Source organism: Varanus komodoensis, unplaced genomic scaffold (genome assembly GCF_004798865.1).
Source record: "Varanus komodoensis strain SLA01 unplaced genomic scaffold, ASM479886v1 scaffold12, whole genome shotgun sequence".
Taxonomy (NCBI): Eukaryota; Metazoa; Chordata; class Lepidosauria; order Squamata; family Varanidae; genus Varanus; species Varanus komodoensis.
Window position 1 is genome coordinate 1,619,083 of NW_025335349.1, and position 20,154 is coordinate 1,639,236.

Sequence of the window (20,154 nt, forward strand, 5' to 3'; positions counted from 1 at the left end):
ATTTCATCACTATCACGTACAGTTCTAAATTAAGTTACTATACCCACTTTTCTCGTATAGTTTCTTCCATTTCTCTGAATTTCTTTGACAAGGCATTTACTTTTTCTAGCACTAATGACTTGTCCCCAGGAAGAGCATGAGAAGAAAGTTCTTCAATGAGGTGTTGCAAAACTTCAAGATCCCTTTTCTGCTCCATCAATTCCGTGTTGGTCTCCTACAAAATGGACAAGAAAGTAATTGCTCTATTATACTTGACTGCATGACCTAATGTTCAAAGTTCAGTCCTTGAACTTAGCAAGCTCCTTTATAATTGTGGATGGGGTTCTTATATCCTGTTTTACTGTTTGATAAGATAGAGTTACAAGATTCCGATCAATGGTAATTTACTTACCTGCACATATAGGGACATTTCAGCAACATCCTTTCCTGGGATGTCAGCATCACTGAGGACTTGAGTTTTCCTGTCTAAGAATGACTGAAGTTTGTCAGACAGGCACTCAAACAGCTCCACTTTGGTCTTCAAACCCTCCATCTCTTCAAGTTTTTTCTTGTGTTTGTTATTTGCTTCACAAAACCGCACTGAAAGTTCATTCATTTTAGCTTGTAAAGAGGACGCAGTGGATGGGTCTGCTGTTTCCAGGAATTTGTTCATTTTTTCTTTCATGGCATTCAGGCTGCTTTGACGACCTATCATGTCTTGTTCTAGTGCCTGAAATGGATAATGAAGTCTGAGAAAACAGCCAGGATCGTGTGTGTACCTCTCTGTGAGAAAAGTGATTGGCAACTGACAATGAGAAAAGTACTTCCTGAAAGCCACTTCTGCAGCAGTGACAGCCACAATTTCAAAGGCAAAATGGCAGGAGCTCCTATCCAAAGGGTTGAAAAGAACATCAGTGGTCTTTAGCCTGCTATTGTCCCTGTGCTGATCCTGCCAGTGTATCTGGACTACCACGTTCTGCAAGGACATCTGGTTTTCAGTTGTCTGGCATGCTAGCATAATCAACAAATGTGCTATAAGCCCTAGAGAAAGTCATTGTCTGAAAGCAACCTGAAGTTAAACTGTTTTAGAGCTTGGATTCTCTTCAAATAACTAAACTTGTTGGTAATGCAAAACATATTTTCATTATCTTTCATTCCTCCCCAAAAATATTTCATTTGAGTATTAAGTTCCTGGTCTTAGCAGCAAAGTGTGCCCCATTAAAATTCTATTTACCATGCTTTTACTAATAACGTCCTGAATAGCAGCAGAATTCAAAGGCAGTTGGCCTTGCTCCTCAAGGCTTTTCTCGACACCATTCATCCAATCAAGCATTTCATCCAATCCATCCTGTACGCTTAATGAGCGTGTCAGAGTGATCTGGAGTTTCTCATTACGATTGTTCACTGCTTTGGATAACTGGCTGTACTTATCCACAACAGTATCTGCAAGAAACAAGTATAAGAATAAGTGTACATAGAATCAGAGGGTTGAATCCTGGTATGGTAACAAGCTGCCTTTAGCAAGTTCCACTAAGGGTCAGTCTAACCCAAAGTGATTCACTATAATGAGCAAGGTCTCAGGCAGAAGTCTTTCCCATTCCTCGTTCCGAAGATCCTTTAAGTCAAGGGTGCACAACCTGCAGGCCTGGTCTACATGACCAGACGGGTTTTGCAGCTCCCGTCTTCCCATCACCAAATCAACTTCCCTCCGTGCTGCCACTGAAAAGTCACTGACATTACCACTTCTGCAGCACTAATGGCAATCTGAAAACAGGAATGCCCACTGGAGCTGCCAGCAGGGGAGTCATGTGGCAAATGGCAGCATGAAGTGCCAGCCAGTAGATCAGAAGGAGGGAGCGAATGCTTCCTCTTCCCTCCAGCAGCCCTGAAGTGGCCCATACCTGGCATTAACCGACAGGTAATCAACTGGAATTAGTCATATGCCACTCCATCTTATTGTTAATTACAGTGTTTTGTGGTATGATGGTAGATGAAGTTGCTCTGAATCATGTATTTTAACGTGTTTTTAATATTAATATGTGAAAACCCATATATCAACACTCAAACAACTGAATATTTCTACTTCCATGCCACCATTAGCAGCATGCACCCTGTGGTCCCCATGGCAGTCCCTGGGAAAGGATGGGGCTAACACCTCTGCTTCCTCTTCAGAGCTTGGGAAACAGCAAGTACATTCCAATACCCATTGAAGTTGTTGGGAGGAATAGAGGAGACTTGCACCTCCTCCTCCCTCCCTCAGCACCTCCTTAGCAGCCTTCCCTGCAACTCCAGTGATTTTGTCTGTGTGTGTATGTGTGAGTTTCTGCATGTGAACACACAGTTCACTCCTGAAGCCAGATGAAGCCCCTGGGGCCAAAAGAACTGCGTACCCTTGTCACCAGAGATACAGGAAAAGTTTCTCCAATACAGACAGCCACCCTTTATCCCTCTGTCAACTGATGGGGTCCGAAGACAAACCAACAGCACTCCAGGCAGTGGTGGTGAGAATTGTAACTTTTTGTGTGTTGGTCTCCCCCAGCGTCATGTTCTAGGGAATCATCAACAGTTTTGAAATGTAAGTCTCAAATGACTGGGCAACTGATTAGTTGTGCTTGTGCAAGTGAAGTTGCACAACTGGCTGCAAATTTCACTTGCACAACCCTTTATGCAAACAACAGTATGTCTCTTATTCCACCCAAGCATAAGAACATCTGTGCAGCACAAAGATTTGGCAGCGCTCCACTAGTGGTATTTGAGTTTGCAAAATGACACTCTTGGATACTGCCCACTGTTTTGAGAAGCAGAAGACTATGCAATGCCCTGCATGCATTCATCTTTCAAACATGTTGTAGCACATTTTCCACAAAATCCTATGTCCTTCTTTTACATATTTTATGCAGCAAATATCATACACTAATAGCTAAAAGGAAAATATTAGATGGAGGACTGATAAAACAAACCACCAAAAATCTAGCAGTTTAAGCAGTGACAGGCATAACAAGAAGAGGTACAGCAATATTTTAATACAGGAAGTTGTAACTCCAAGATGTTAAACAGATGGATGTCACATACTTCAAGGCTGCAACCAAGGAATTAAAGGCTTAGGTCTGCATTTTCAACTTTCTCTTGTGTCTTTAGGTCTTTATATGGATTCTTGTAATCTCATATGGTTTGTCTGCTAGAGCAGAACAGATATATTTTTACAAAGAAACCTCAACCAGCTCAGATATCATCCTCTCGAAACTCTGCTTTTTGTTGCAGGGCAGGGGGAGGGTGGTTGCTCATTTAAACCATGTCAAGCTGATGGCACATAGACCACATCTCAAGTGCTGATGTCAACCCTTTGCTCTCAATTAAATGCTCATTGGTTGCTGTGAGCTATGCCAAACTGCCAGATGAAGCAGCTTTTGGTTTAGTAGTGTCTTCTCTGTATTTAGGTCAATTCACTTTATGATTTCTTGAAAATGCCTGGCCGAGGTAATGGGCCTGGCCGAGGTAATGGGCTGGATGAGGGCCAATAAACTGAAGCTCAATCCAGACAAGACGGAGGTCCTGTTGGTTGGCGGATCGGGCTTCGGAGAGGGTGAATTGAACCCAGTCCTGAATGGGGTTGTACTCCCTCTTAGGGACAAGGTCCGCAGCTTGGGAGTGCTCCTCGACCCGGAGCTTTCACTCGAAGCTCAGGTAACAGCAGCGGCGAGGAGCGCTTTCCTCCAGCTTCGGCTGATTCATCAGCTGCGCCCCTACCTGGAGTACGACTGCCTCGCAACAGTGACACATGCGCTGGTGACTTCCTGTCTTGACTTCTGTAACGTGCTCTACGTGGGGCTACCCTTGAAGACGGTCTGGATACTTCAATTGGTTCAAAATAGAGCTGCCAGGCTGCTGACGGGGACTGGGCGTTATGTTCACATGACTCCAGTTCTCCGTCAGCTTCACTGGCTTCCCATTGAAGTCCAGGCCCAATTCAAGGTGTTGGTTATGACCTATAAAGCCCTAAACGGCTTGGGTCCTGGTTACCTGAAGGAGCGCTTACATCCATATATGCCCAGCCGCCCCCTGAGATCGGCGGGAGAGGCCCTTCTCCGGGAACCCTAGGTGAAAGAAATGAGGAGGGTGGGTACTCGGAGGAGAGCTTTCTCTGTGGTGACGCCTAAGATATGGAATGCGCTCCCCAGAGAGGTCCGCCTGGCGCCGTCGTTATTTGTTTTTTGGCGCCAGGCGAAGACCTTTTTATTTAAGCGGCATTTTAAATGTTAATATTATTGAATTTTGTCTGGCCAGGGCGGCTTATTTTATATTGTATGGTTGTATTTTATTCTTATGTTTACATTTTTAATTTATGATTATAATTATTTAATTTATTGTTGTAAGCCGCCCCGAGGCTTTGGCGAATGGGCAGCATAAAAATGTTTTAATAAATAAATAAATAAATAAAATAAATGGCTTCTGTGATTTTATTTCCAAACGGCTCTTTCTATGGTTGATGTTGGCAACTACAATTCCAAGGTGTGTGTGTGTGTGGGGGGGGGGGGGTTGATAAGGTACATTTGCACAGTATGCCAACATTACAAGCATGAAGAGTGAGTAACAAATAACTGTTAGTAGCAAATAAGAAATAACATGTTTTCTTCTAAATGTTGATAGATATTGAGCTGATTTTGAAGTAGTCAAAAAGAGTTCTCCCATAATCAATTATAAATATATAGTGCTTCACTACATATATCTTTCAGAGTCCCATCTTTCAGGTGGGATGATGATGATGATGATAGTTGTGGTAAATCTGGGGCAGCATCTGTTATCCAGCTTTTGTCTAGCCCTCGGTGTCCGATTCAGCCTGAGAATTTGATCTAAAAATGGGGCTGCCAGGTCCAAGAACCATACACAAGCTGCTTTCTGAACTAGAAAAAATAGCACACTGTTGCTCCAGGTGCCCCTTAAAAAGAAGCCCACATGTCTCTGAGTCATTCTTCCTTTCCGACCCTGGGAAGGCGAAAGCTCTACCAATTCTGGCTCTAAAGTTCTGGCCCTGTGTACAGCTGGTAGCCTGCCAATGCCATTTTCCAAGCTATTCTTGGGAAGCAGCACTGCTTGGGCCTACAACAGTCACCCTTCTCAGTGGCACAAAAGGACAGCCCACTTATTCCTCTGGGTGTCTTCCTGTCTGCACAGTGCCGGGGCCTTCAGCATGGGGAGGAATGTCTGTGAGGAGGAGGATGACAACACAGTTGGGGGCTGAGGCCTGCTGCACCTTGGCCCAGGAGCCTCTGACTGCCTTGCCATGTGAAAGAAACTGGACATGAATGATGTAAATGATCTAAATTACGCTTTGTTGCAATTTAAAAGTTACCTGCATGTATGGGTGATGAAATGGGAAGTTATTAACTCTAAGCTAGCTTGGAGAAGACTTGTGACCAAAATATTCCATGCGTGGTGCAGTGGTTAAGAGCATGGGACTGGGACTCTGGCGATCTGGGTTCTAGTCCCCACTCTGCCATGGAGCCAACCGGGTGACTTTGGGCCAGTCACAGACTCTCAGCTCAACCTACCTCACAGGGCTTTGCTGTGAGGATAAGATTGAGAGCACAAGGAGCAGAATGACATAAGCCAATCTGAATTCCTTAAAAGGAAAAAAGGAATGATATAAACATACGAGATACATAAATATGGATCTGGAAACTCCTACAGGTTTCAATAGCCATTCACTGCCCGGCATGGGAGCCTGCTTTTTGATCAACATGATTGCTCAATGGATGCTAGGAGCTGCAGGACTTCTAAAGCTAAAAAGGCCTACAAGGTGTTCTAGCACATCACCCCCACCAGGCTGAGCTCAAGCACCTCTTCAGCACTTTAACCAGCTCACTGACTCCCACATTAGACTGGGACAGAGCTACATTTAAATATACAGATCTGTGACTGCCATGTGTAGTTTGGCCCTAAAATATAAGGTCACAATATTTATTTGTTGGTTCATGTCTTATATTTCTATCCCACCTTTTCCTGTTGCAATGACTCCCACCCACGCATATATGTATATAATTTATTCTCAGACCAACCCTGGGAGGTAGTTTAGGCTGAGAGTCAGTGACTGACCCAAAATCATCCAGTGGCGAACAAGCAGAATTCAGTTCTCCTGCATCCCAGACCAACACTCTACTGTACCGTGCTGGTTCACTCTAGCCAAACTTAAGCACAATTATTTACATATTACATTTTGATACTGGCCAATAGTTGAAGTTCTCTGAGGTTCACTATTAAGCTTGGAGTTGAAGTGTACCACTAAGCCTTACTGAGCTAAACTTGTGCTCTTCCTCACTGAAGATGTTGAAGCAAAGCCTGGGGAGACATCTGCTGGGATGCTCGAGCTCCACATTTCCTGCATCAAACAGAGGCAGGTATGTCAAATGGTCTACAAAGTCCCCTCCAACTATGATTCTGTGAGGAGCACTTCCACTAAAATCACTGGGACCTATAACAGCTAAATTTTGGCTGAGTTGTGCCCTATGCTCACAAGCTCAGAACAATGCTAAAAAGAAATGAATTGTGGAGGAAAAAAGTGAGAGCAAAGGTGGCAACTCTCATAGGGTATCTTCTGCACCCTCCAGATACAAGCAGTGGAAAAAGAAAACTGGGGAGAGATTCACTCATCTTACCCAGTGTACTCTGGATTTCATCTTTGTCCGGCAGTAGTTCTCCCCTGCTGTCAAAAAGCACTTCCGCTGCTTTTTTCAGTTTTTCTACAGCAACCTGGTGACTGGACACTACCCCTTGAAGCACCTGAAAAATTATACCATTGTTCAATTATATTGCTTCCTAATTTTTTAATATGCAAAAAATTAGCAATAAGATTTGTTGGTATATGTAAGGGGAAGACATTTAATCATCACTGAGATGGCTGTTTCCATTCTGTTCCGCTGATGAACTTGCCAGTGGCATCTTGTTGCCACTCTGATTGTGAGGGTTCTGAATTAAAGGTCCAGCATCAGTAATACATATTTCTTACTCTGGTGTGAGCAAGTAACATTTGCAGCCCATGTATCAGGATGCTGACTGTCCTACTGCACAGATCCTGGACGTTTCAAAAGACATACAGGAAAACGTTGCAGTGTGTTGTGCCCAACAGGTCAGACCACTCTGTTTCCCACACTACTATACTTATTGGCACGCAAACCCAACCTGTCTGCTGTTCCTCAGAGCAGAGCCCCTCTGTAATTGAGAAACAGGAGTTGAAAAGTGGCCAAACAGGTTATGATGCAGTTTTTAGTTCTCTTTTTCAATCCAGTACCAAAGTCTCTTTTTCTCATGGTGCAAAGCATGATTGCACAGTGACAGCCAGTGCACTAAAAAGCACCCTCTCACAATCAGCCATCACAAACAGAACTTTCCTCTCACATGAAAGAAGCACCTACTGATGGGAAGAAAATTTTCTTATCTGTATAAAAAGTAGAGTTATGTCAGGGCCTTTGGAGTGGGAAAGTGGGCAGACAGCAAGAACAGAGAATTCTGCTACACCTTTATCTGCACTTCTGCTTTGTGTCACAAGACTTATCTGGAATTTGGAGGATTTGAATAAAAGAGGTCCAGATAAAATAAGTATTTGCTGTACGTTCAACCTTCCTTCCATCCGCCCTTTCTTCCTTACCTAAATAAATGCCCATGCTTCTATTTTTTTCCAACTCACCAAAACTATTGGATTTGGATTATTCTTTCCTGCTGCAGTTTTAACAGTGAGAATATTGACTATGTTATAAATATTTGAAGAAAGGTCTAGTTATGTAGATTTACAATGAATTCCACATATGAATTCAACTTGTCCTCTAAGAATTAAAAAAGACCCTCCCAAACAAAGAAGAACCCCAAAGCCAAGTTTTAGTAGGGTTGAGTTTATCTCAAGGCCAGCGCCTCCAGGTGTTCAGGCATACCCTGGGAACTGACGGGGTCTGCAAGAGCTTGGAGGGGGCATGGGAGGGGAGCCAGATGGGCCTGGTATGATCCTTGACCCCATGATGAAGTGTCAGGAGAGGATGCCTAGCCAAGTTAAGGGCCTGTGTATGGCTAGGAGGCTTGCCTGTCTCCAGAAGGGCACTCCCAGAGAAGTACCCTCCAGGGTCACTGAAAAGATGGGTTCTCAGAAATAGCTTCCAGTTTGGGTTCAATAGACCACTCTGGGCATGCTCAGAGATTCTTTCTTTGCTGGCTTTAGCTTGCTGGATATAGACTGGAGAATAAAGAGCTTTTACCAAAGAACAGTGTGTTGTTTTGAAAGAGAGAAGAGGGCAACCTAGCTCCTGACACAGTGCATGTTACAGTGCCCTTCTTGAACTTATCATCAGCCTGTGCTTTAATGACTGTGAGACCATCGCTGTCTGATATCTAGCAGAAGGAGGAAGCACCTTTTTCACTCATTTACCTTGGTCTCTTCCAGCTGCCTCTGGAGATTTTGGGGGTCCACAGCAACTGGCTCAGACAGTTGTTTATTCACAGCTTCTTCAGTTTCCTGGAGTCCTGACAAAAGCCCAGAGGAGGTCTCCTCATAGTTCTGATATTTATCTACCAGGTCTTTGAGGTTATTTCCAAGGATACTGCACTAGAAGGGCACAGAAGAGAGTGGGAGAAAGATGTGTTTGAAGTTGTATTTCAAAGTACCAGACAGGACTTCAAAATGGCTTATAATCATTCAAATGCTTGGCTTACGTGTACTGAATTTTTTGTTGCACTGATAAGCAAGAGGCTCACATATCCCCTTTTCATACTTCCATCGCTACAGCAGAACAGGCAAATCCCTCCCACCCTCACTCTCTCACATATGCACGTACGCAGGCAATAAAAGGGCACCATGCATGTGGTCAGCTTGCAATCGGAAAACGTTTGCGTTCCCTCTTTGGCTGTTAACACCAGAAGTACAAACAGCAGATGACACATCACAGAGACAGCTGCTCTTGCAGTAATCTCACAATGCCCAGCACCACCCTCACACTGAGAAGCATAACTGTAGCCATCACAAACCTGAATGTTCATACCGACTTTGCTATAGCAGAGCAGGCTATGAAGGCTACTCAATGTGCATCTTGTGCTCTATGGGTTTAATTAATAACACGGACAGTGTGACTCGAGAATCCATTTTGTCCTAGAAGGCATAGCCTACCAGGAGGCCTTTCAAAACTTTGCAACTGCTACAGAGACAGAGGATGTCTAGAAGGAATTTGTTCTCTCCTTGATTAAAGAAGGTCATTCCCTACATTTAAGGAAAAAATGCGTGTCTGCCTGACTAGCCCAGAAGGGTACCTCTGAATTCACTAATCAGAAGCCTTGATACTGAAAGTGGTCTGATTCTGAAGTGCCAGAGAAGTCAAGCACTACCTGAACACCATTAATAATGCAATTTTGTTCTGAGCATTGTGCTATACTAGATGAACAATTCAGAAAAATGCAAAGAACCTCGCTGGCCAGAATGAAGCCTAGATTTCCTTGGTTTTAGCCCATCCTGGTTCCAGTTTCTGAGCCATCGAGCTCTTGGTTCCCTTTCTTTCAAATCTAACTACTTTGGTGCTTATTCTGCATTCCTCATTTTTTCTGCTTGCACTTGCCTCATATCAGTGTGTCCTGGTTCTAAGAATAACCCATCAGCCATTTATCTTGTTTACCATTGTTTTGATTTTCCTTTCTCCACTGAAAGGATAGCGCTAGATGTCAAAGACATCTAGAAGAAAGTCTTGTTTTATCTTGTTCAAAAGAAATTGTTTTGTCTTATGCAAATATTGCATGGAGTGTTTTTACTTTCATTTTAGTGGAATGGCAGCGCAACATTTTCTGATATCCCTTTAATCCTTCTCTTCTGACACTTGAATAATAAATAGTACAAGGTGAGTTTTTGTGGTTGTTGTAGTGGCAATTGTCTCCATCTAGTGGTCAAATTTGAGAAAGTCACAGCATGTAAATTGTAGGAGATGGTGAACAGTACAACTTGCAGTATTCGAGACAAGCTCATTACATTGTATGCAGTGAAAATACCTACATTGAAAATTTATGTGTTAAATGAACAAAGTTCTCATGAGGTACGTTTCTTTTAGTCTGAACTTATATATCATGTTTAGTACAAGCCACCAACTTTAATGTGCTTTCTAAAGTCATTCTGCATCTTTCCCCATATGCAAATAAACTTCCAGCCCTCTCTATCAGTCAGAGACAGCTACAACTGATTGTCCTATTTCATATCTTGTTGAAGCGTTCTGGGCAACTCAAAATCTCTCATGCTTCATTGTGAACATTGGCTGGTCCTAGTTAATGAAAATATTTTTGAGCTTTCATGTCGCAAAATGAACCAAGCACCTAAAATATGGTGGTATGAGGCTAGTTCTTTGTTTATTAACTTGCATGAGTAATGTTCCTGCAAAATCTTATCAGCCTAACTTTACACATTTGTCCTTGGGTCCTTCCAGCTGCATCTACTTGATGTTCACTACTCATAATGTATAAAATAATATGCATTCTAACATGTACTTTAGTATGTATGTGTTACATGCTATATTGATAAACCTGCATTTTATTTTCCTTCCATAAATATCTAACTCCTGTGTTTGTCAATCTTCTTCTGATGTAGCGTTGGTATTATTTAACTGCACCTGGCATATTGATATTAAGCTGGTATCCTGCACAGATTTGCTTGAGAGTAAGCCTACTGAAGACAGTGGGCTCCACCTTGGAATTAAGATTCATAAGATTGCACTGTTAAGACTCTGGCCAGTGGTACAAATCAAACTCTGGCTTAAGGATCAGGACTGCAACCAAACCAGATTAATGTAACACAGCTTGTGCTCCTATATTCCATGTGTGGGCTCTGATTCTACTTTATTTTCTAATAGGAGTTTGGAAACATATTGTGTTTTACAGCAACCTGGCTTGGGCCTGGCCATGTGTAATGCCTGAGATGAGACGAGACAACATCTGGTCAAATCTCTGCTTAGCCATGAAGCTCACAGGGTGACCTGCGTACAAATGCACTCAACCCAACCTATCTCACAGGGACATCGTGAAGATAATGTGGGGTGGGGAGAGAGCCCTTGTCTACCACATTGCAGTCCTGGAGAAAGGGTGGGATATAAATGAACTTAATAACCACAGCACTGAAACAAGGAAAAGGACCCTGGGGGATTCAAAAGACCCTGGGGGGCTATTTGCAAGCAAACCATTGTATCTCAGCACAGACCCTCCGATGCACATGCACACAATTTACCTTAGAGTAGAGAGATTTGAAGCGACCGGTTGCACTGTCCAGCTTATTCTGTACCTCTGTATAAGTTGATGAAGTATCGATTCCTTCTTTGTCATATTTGACACCTTCTCTTTGGTTGCATGACTTAGCTGCATCCAATACTCTCTGCCCAGAAATGGTGATGTACCGCAAATCCCCTTTGTGAGAAATGACATCTTCAGAAAAGCTCTTTTGCCTCTTCAGTTTGACAATAATGCCAGCTGAGTCCGATGCACCTGCCTCCAGGTTGTCAAGCTCTTGCTCAGCCTGCTGGAGCCAGCACTCAAACTCATGGTAGTCTGCATCAAACTTCTCAAGTTCCTCTTGCAAAGACCGAGTTAGCTTTAGCTTTTGCTCTGACTCGGCCAAAGCAGTTTCATACTGGACTTTCAGTTCCTTCATGTTCCTCTGAATCTTTTCTTTTTCCTCTGGAGAAAGATGGTGCCCTCGTTTCTCAAGCAGGGCTTGGGCTGACTGTGTAGCTATAATAACAGCTTGCTGCTGTGAAATAATTTTCTCGTGTTGAGCCTATGGGGAAATGCAGATAAGCACATCAATAGCATTGTGCTCTTGTACATGACCAATTTCTGAGCAGGTCCCCGTTCATAGCAAGGTACTTCCTCAAAGATAATTCAGAAAGTTATGTGTCACAGGTACGTCAGCAAGTCCTATCTGCCAGCCCCAAATCAATCTTCTACCTGGAAGCATTCCAATGTGCATGGAGGAGCCTTCTCATTGACTTTGGTTTGCATCCTCTAGCGAGAAGGAAATGTTTCAGAACAGATTGCTCCCCTCCCTTGGACTCACATATCTCCTCCCAAGCCGTGGTGTGCAGTTTTGCAGAGGAGAAGATGGAGAAGCCCATGTTGGATCCAACCCTTTATATCAGGGATATCGCCTCTATGTGCACAGTGTTACACATGCACAGAATTTCCCAGAACACTGATGCCATTGACTTGCTTTATGTGTAATGACAAACCAGAAAATGCGTTGAATGTAGATTGTCATTGACTCATGGATTGTCAGTGAATCATGGGTTGTTGCTAAATCATGGGTTGTCATTGCACACAAACACTGCACTCGTTTTTCACTATGGATTGTTAACTGCAAACTACTCAAAAAGAAAACCCATAGTTTTGTTGTTAATTAGGACTTAACTAGGGTTCTTCACGTAATTAAACCATAATGAAGGGTCCACACAAAACAACTATTCACAGTTCATTGATAAGCCATATTATGGGTTGCTGTTATATGGAAACCACATTTCTGAGTAAATCCTCATGTTCACAGGAGTTGAGTGAGCACACTGACTTTCACATGGAACCTGGTCCCAGACTGAGTAGACTGGATGTGCCTCGAGAAAGAAAAGAACATATGAAGTCGCTTCAGCTCTCATCAGCTTTGAGTACCTTCAGCTTAGAGCTAGAGATGAAAAAAAACCCCTTTCTGAAAAATCTTGGAAAAGTTAGGAATTAATATGCTCTAAGGCTTGCAGTGCAGTGAAAGTCACTCTCACTAGACATACCAAGAGCTACTGGATACAAAGCGCCTAGATGATGACTCTTGACTGCACTAATCCTTGGTTTGCATACTCCAAGACGACTATCACAGCAGACATTGGCCAAGCATTTCAGTGGTTTTGGAATAGCCCAGGGATACGCCTGGATCATACTAAATCTACTTCATGCACTTTTCTGAGCAAGCACAAAACGGATAAATGTTTACATATTAACTACTAATATACACATTCATTACCTTGGCTTTCTGATATTGCATGTTGAGGTTATCTTCTGAGGGTTTCAACTGTCCATCTACTTCAGTTTCATTCTCTTGTTGAATTTCTAGCAAGTTACCATTGACTTCATCTTCCTCTTCCACCATACTCTCTACATTCCCTTCTTGGAAATGAGTGCCATTCTGTTTGATTGCTGGTTGGCATTTCTTGCCATGTTCAGCATCTTTGTCTACATTTGACAACCAATCCAGAAGATTTTCTATTGTACTTTTACTTTCTTCCAGCTGTTCTCTAGCTGCAACCTGCACAATTTAAGTTCAAACTTTAAATCTTATTCAGTCACAGACAGCTCAAATGCAGATATTTAAAAAGTAGATGATACTGATACCTACATTTAGGTTAGAAATCTGGGTTAGAAATTAGAGGACATTTTCCACCTATTACAGAAAAACAATCCTAGAATACACTCCAGAAAACAACTACGACACAAAGAATTTTAATTTCATACCTATATGGCTGTACTTATAACAGTACTTATATGGCTGTTACTTGAAAGTAAAATGGCACAAATAATACCCCACGTGGAAACAGTTTGCATGGAGTGGCTTGCCAAATAGTTTGGCCTGTTTCAGGCATGCCAGCACTGTCCTTCCCAACTCTCTTCCTCTCAGAATTTGTGTTGGTGTGGCTGAAAGCGAAGAAGCCACACAAAGATCTGTATGTACAGAATGGCACTGGGACAGCCGTTGCAGCACTAGATGAACTGGGTCCTGGTAAAGCCACTGGATCCCCTACAAAATGCCCGAGGGCTGTGTCAAATGGGATAGAATCTGGCCAGTATTTTCAGCCCTATTCCTCTTTATAACATGGGTGTGCACAGTGAAGTATTCACAAAGTTTTCACAACTGTGCATACCACCAGAAAGTTCTTTTCATCTGTGGTGCCACCAGTTGTAGATCTCCTTCCCCAAGAATGCTTGCCCAGCACCCAGTTCATTCCTGTGTAGGAGTTAGGTTAAAATATTTGAATTCTCTCAGGAATTTTAATATTTTGCATTTTAAACTATGGAAGGTGAAATTTAAATACTGGAAGTGAAGTTCCTCACTCTGCAATTTGTTCTTTACTTATGTTCTTTACTTTATGGCTTTATATTTTCCTTGTTTTTGGTTTAACTTTCAGTGTAAGTGGCCATGGGGAAAATAGTTATGAAGTGCAGTATATAAATCAATCAGGCATCAACGCCAGATTATAACTTCCTGAATGGCTGTTTTCACATCCTGGGTGGGCTTTACTTTTTGTAATCATCAGTAGGGATCTGAACTCTAACCTTGACGACGGTTGACGAGTGTGCAATGCAGTCCTCTTATGGGGTTGTTACTATCACTGTTGTAGCAAGAGCAACAGTAAGAATTCCACTTTGGCTAGCAAATGCTTGCTAGGATGGTATCCACCATTTTAATTCCCACCCTGAAGCCTATGCCGTATCTCTTCAGAACAATATGGTATCAGTCATGAAGGCAACAGAGGGAAATGAAGACAGCAAGTGCAGCTACTGGCATTCCAGCACTGGACCAAGGAAGAAATGGTTGCTATTTAATGTTGAGATGATGGGACCAGATGGCTACAGCTGCCATTTGGGGTTCATAGCAGGGTCAGTGGTGAGCCATCCACCTCAGGTTGCTGACCTGACACCACGCCTGTTCTTATGTTACACTCAATACGTGTTCAAACTGTTTGTACAGAAAGCTTCAGAAAAGATTTGTGTGAACTGATTTTCATTATGAACATAGTTTTTTACCTGTAAAAAGCAATGTTTGATCATGAGTTGCACAGTACATGCAACTTGTCAACACATAGAAATCAGCTCCTAGATATATGAGGTGTTTCCCTCAGCATGAAATTTATTAGCACATTTGGAGTCATAAAATGACTAAATGACTTCACATTGTCCACATTCTATAATGAAATAAGAGGCTGACTTTCCATATGGCAGGCCTCTATTGCTTTTTAAAGTATTATTATTACCAAACATCTGCTTGCCTGCAGAAACCTACAGAATTATGCATGTGCTTGCTCCATTCTATGCTTAGAAAAATTGAGAAAATCTGTAAGAATTATTCTAAGGTGTGGACAGGCATTTTCAGGCTCTTTCCCCAGGGTGTGATAGCCAAGGGTAAATCCCCCTCTTCAGGAGGAAAAGCTTCTAATAGAGATCTCTCTGACCCAGAAGAGATTGCAGCCATGGAAGCCCCAGCAATGCCCGCCTTGCCTCAGGGCCCTCAGCCCTACAAACAGGCCCTTCACTTCTGGAGGAGGCTGCACTGCCATCCTCAGCTTCCAGGTAGTTCTGAAGCCACCACCATGCCCCACAAAGACGGTCAGCCTTCATATGTGAGGGAAAAACTAGCAATCTGCCACATGAAAATGAATGGTTGGCAAAGAACCTTTTCTGTTTCCTGTTTAATGGCTGTTGTCACAGCTTTGTCCAGCTCCTTTCTGGACTCTTCTGCCTTCTGGCTAAGCAGCAAACACTTGGTCTTGGCTTCATTCAGCTTCTTTTCAAGAGCACTCTTGTCCTCCTGTAGCAGCTTTTCTCCATTTTCTTTCAAGAACATCTCTGTGTTTTTTACAATTTCTGCCAACGCCTGTGTATTTGCTTGCATATCTTTTTGTAACTCCTTGAGGAAAAATGACAACAATGATAGAAGTCAAAAGAAAGACTTAGCCACTTGTTTTTCCACTTTTGACATACTGGAAGAGCTTTGTCAAACATACAGCCTATATTTGCCTTCAGTTGTCTGTCCACCTGATAAGATTTCTGGGATGTTTCTACAGATTATGAGGGAAGGCTAGTAGAATGTTAACAATGCACTAAGTTTCACACTATGTACTCAAACAAGTCTCTGGATTGGGTACTGACACAGAGAAAAAATATTTTTATAGAGTGTTGGATCCAGAATTCTGCTGCATCAACTGTACTGACATAAGTACACCTCACTGCCAACCCCTTCCCAGGGTAGCCCCCTCCTGCCCCCTGAAAATGCTACAGAAAGACAAGAGAACCTGCTGAATGGGGTGAGTTTGGTGTGTGTGAGAGACAGAAGCTGGGGGAAAATCCCCTCAAAGTAGGCAGAAAGACCTTCCATGAGTAGAGTCCATCTTCTCATGGAAACTCCCTTCTTGAGGAATGAAGATCCTGGATCCAATCAATTGCCTACAAAGTGCTGCCGAAAATATTTCCAAAAATGTTTTATCTCTTTGCTCCATAAAATGTGGGTTCAGGACTGAAGCCTTAGGGTGCTTCCAGACAAACATTTCCAAGCATCACCAGTCAAAAGACATTGTGCTTCTCCAGTTTTTCGTTCTTGACAGATTTTTGTTTGGAAGCAAAAAGATGCAAGAAACAGTAGGGCACAGGCATATGGTTACAAGTGGAAGGTGATGTTCTCTGGGCTCCCCACAGCATTCTGTGGACAAGGCGGGCTGACTGTGCATGGAAAACCTTGTTGGAAGCACCCTGGAAGCACTCACAGATTTGTTCAAATGCTCACCTCTTGCCTGGCTTGATACTGCTGCAACTCAGCCTTGCTGTCCTCAATGACAAGGGCTTCTTTGTGGCCAATGAGCTGGTTTTCTGTTTGCGTGAGGAGATCACAGATCTCCTGCAGTTTCTCTGTGAATTCCTGGTGTTGCTCAGCCAAGTCCTAGTGTAGAATAGGATAAGAAATCTGAACAGGAGTGCTCAGAAGCTCTCCTAGGAGTTCATTTTCAAACAACCACATTGCAAAATTTTCAACAGACATAATTTCTGAATGTATGCTGTAAACATGATAGCCATTGTACATAGTTTAAAGAAGCTGAATATAAAAGATATGGATAAATCTCACAAAAGCAGTAAGTAAAGAGACCAGGTTTTGGATGGATTCCCCAGCAGAAGTCTGGCCATGCATTATACGGGTGAAAATCCAAATCTCTGAATGTCAGGAAACCTAGAATAAACAGGTATTAATTCTGAAAAAGGGATGTTGAAACAAAGGTTAGTTGAGAACTGTGCATTAGATCAGCTGGCATGTGTCATGTTACCTGCATGTAAAATGTTTTTGTGTTTTAAGCAATACAGAAGCAGACATGCAATGATATTCAGTCTCTTTTCCCTGCCTCCCCACACACACCAACTTTATTTTTTTAGTCCTGTTTTTCTGGAGGTGAAGATTTCAGGCCTTCAACATAAATGAGCAGTTTGCAGGCTAATGGAGCTTTTGGCTTTGGCTTTCTATTAGCCCTACTATTAACAAACTCTCAGACTTCCAAATGTACAACTACCCCTGCCCCAGAGGAGAGCTAGACAACCTGGGATCATCCAGATGTTTTGGACTACTGTGCCCATAAGCCCCATGAAGTATGGTACTGGCCAGGAATTGTGTGAGTTGTGGTCTGCCCCATCTGGGCTGCCCCATGTTGCCTAACCCTGCCATAGAGGGAATGAGCCTCCCTAGATGGGCAATAAGAAACACAGGAAGCTGTCCACGCTGAGTCAGGTCCTTGGTCCATCCCACCTGGAATGGCTGCTGCTCACCAACACTGGCTCTTCAGGGTTGCAGGCAGTTTTCCCAGTTTTCCAGGGTGTGTGGAAGCGCCACAGAATTCACCCCTCCAGCATTCGTAGACCTCCTTTCACACTCAGCCTTGCCAAAGGAAGTCCAGGAATTCTCATGGAACAAAGGCTGTGTGACTAGCAATCTTCTTCTGCCTCCTGTGCTGCAGCACAAATGCTGCTGCACAAGGAGTGGAAGAGGGACCCTGCCTATATAGCCTTTGTGTGAGGCTCTGTTCCTGGTGAGCACAGCATGGATGCTAAGCACATTCACCAGGAACATGGTCTCACAGCCGTGTCACATGGACTGGAGTCCAGGGAGCTAAGCCCAGGGAATCTGGCAGATTCCTATTCCCAAAATGGATTCTTCACACAGTCCTACCCTGGAGGTGCTGGGGCAACCCTGAGGCCTTCTTCAGGTGAAGCATGTTCTCTACCACCGTGCCCCGCTTGCCCACCCCCCAAGGCACCAGCAGCAGCTCTCTTTGGCTACAGAGGGCCAGCTCTTGGAGTTGCACAGCTACTTTCCCCAAGTGTGGAAGCATCAATGGTTGCTTGTCCATCTGGCCCTCTGAAAACCCTTTGCAGGGGTGCTAGGAGCCCAATTCTAGATTCTGCTGTGTCAGCTTTGTTTGTTCATGATTCAGTTTTATGGGCAAAGTTGACCACACTGGCTGGACTGAAAAGTTTTCATGTTTCTAAACACAGCCGTTAAAACAAAAGCAAAGAATGCTGCAAAAGCATGGTATCATGCTTCTTTAGGGATACTTTTGCTTTCAGCTTCGGATTAAGACTATAATTTCTGGATATGATGCCACACCTCCAATAAAATACTAAACACACAACCACTCAGAGAAGCAAACCTTCTGATCAACAAGAACTTGTGCTTCCTCTAAAAGAGTTTCAAAAATGTTCATCTGGGTTCTTATTGTTTCTTGCATCTCCTGGAAGTGCTTCTGTGTGGTATTTAAGAGCCTCAACAGTTGCTTGCTTTGGTTTGGGGAAAGGTCTTGGGCATGTTCAGAAATGAAAAACTGGATGTCTAGGGCTGTGGACTCCAGCTGCATTTTTCTACATCCAAGCTCTTTTTCAAGGTCCTGAAAATTAAGCAGTGAAAAATAGTTAACACAAAATGCATCTAAAGCTTGTTACTAGTTTTCAATACATTTAAAATGAGAAAAATAAACATTTGTCTAAATCAGGAGTGGGCAATCTGGGGAGATCTGGGGAGCATTTTTACTCCCCTCTGAGGCTTCCTCCCAGGCACTTTCCATTGGGTGCTGAATAAAGAATTGTCAGCTTGCTGCTTAAATTCTGCAGCACATTACTGAAGTGTGCTATAATGGTCAAACTTGGGTAGAAAGCCAGATAAATGTGATCTTTTTAGTACCCCATAGCGCTAAAATGGCCAGCTTCCCCCTGCCCCCAGTACACAGAAACCCCGCTGAATCTAGAGGTGCGGGGGGGGGGGCACACCAGGGAGCAGGCAGCCACTCCTGCTGTAATGTTGAAAGCTAGTCTACACAGGGAAAACATCAGCCTGGCAGAGATGTTGAGCACGTCCAAACTATCCAAACTGCCATTTACATTTTCTGTATAGATGTACTTGCTTGTAATTCATAATCCAGAATTTGTTGATGAATAGCTCCATAATTTTTTCAAATATCTTCATAAAAAGAGGTCTATGATACTAAACTCCATAACTAGAGATTTGGTGTCCCACATTAGAAATGTTAATGTCATAAATTATATTAAACATACAAGAAGAGAGGCTACAGTGGAATTCAAGATTATCTTGGAAATGCTGAGGAAGATAAAAGGAGTTGTTATACCAGTCTAGCCATTTGCTGCCTACAACCCTCAAAGTATGTATTTGAGAATCAGTCTCAATCTCGATCAGATTGTGGCTACCTTAATGCAGTGTCTGCAATATCCCTGGTGGAAACATATATAAACTATATGAAGAGTTTGCTAGGACATAACCTTATAGCCACTGCTTCCAGAAGTTTAGCCCAGCAGTGATCTCAAATAAGAATTATTTCCTATTGTGCAGATTTAGCGCTATTGTCACAATTCTAGTGCAATCTGCAGATGGGTCACCTGCACAAAACCTGACCAGACTAACAATGGTTGACCCAGGAATCAGTACTTTGAACAAGGGGATTATTGGTGACTGGTGCTGAAATGGAGTGATGTTCATCTGCAATACACTATATCTGGAAGGACTTCCATGATTATGTGGTACTTGCCTTGAATAACTGAAACCTTCGTTTCATTTCTTCCATAGCACATGCTTCCACTTTTAGGTTATTTGCTGCTTCACTCTTCTCTGTGATCCATTCTGAGAAGTCCTGTAGCTTAACTAAATATTCCTGATGCAACACTGCAAGTTTAGCCTAGAAAAGAAGTCAAAAAAGAAATTTTATTCCCAACAGATCTATGAGACCACTATATACCAGCACAACAAAGCTCCAAGTGATCCTTTCTGTATTACATCTTGCTGTGATAGGACAGATCTGCAAGAACATCCTACCAGTGATGGAGAACCTCTGGCCCATGAATAAGATGTGGCGCAGAAGGCCTCCCCCTTTGGCT

The 20,154-nt window shown here is 43.0% G+C and overlaps 1 protein-coding gene across 30 annotated transcripts in view; it reads right to left on the bottom strand.

Annotated features, from left to right (window-relative positions):
* Positions 1–20,154, bottom strand: part of DST (dystonin) — a 370,183-nt gene that overhangs the window by 108,124 nt on the left and 241,905 nt on the right. For 20 of the 30 annotated variants that reach the window (XM_044421571.1, XM_044421551.1, XM_044421570.1 and 17 more), the window contains 11 exons: positions 19,809–19,955; positions 18,423–18,656; positions 16,517–16,669; positions 15,410–15,643; positions 12,986–13,267; positions 11,213–11,758; positions 8,390–8,566; positions 6,633–6,756; positions 1,214–1,422; positions 392–709; positions 48–214 (listed from right to left, as the gene is read on the bottom strand). In XM_044421571.1, the coding sequence (XP_044277506.1) occupies positions 48–214; positions 392–709; positions 1,214–1,422; positions 6,633–6,756; positions 8,390–8,566; positions 11,213–11,758; positions 12,986–13,267; positions 15,410–15,643; positions 16,517–16,669; positions 18,423–18,656; positions 19,809–19,955 (2,591 nt within the window). The remainder of the gene's footprint in view (positions 1–47; positions 215–391; positions 710–1,213; positions 1,423–6,632; positions 6,757–8,389; positions 8,567–11,212; positions 11,759–12,985; positions 13,268–15,409; positions 15,644–16,516; positions 16,670–18,422; positions 18,657–19,808; positions 19,956–20,154) is intronic. The other 10 variants (XM_044421565.1, XM_044421562.1, XM_044421564.1 and 7 more) reach the window with 1 other exon arrangement.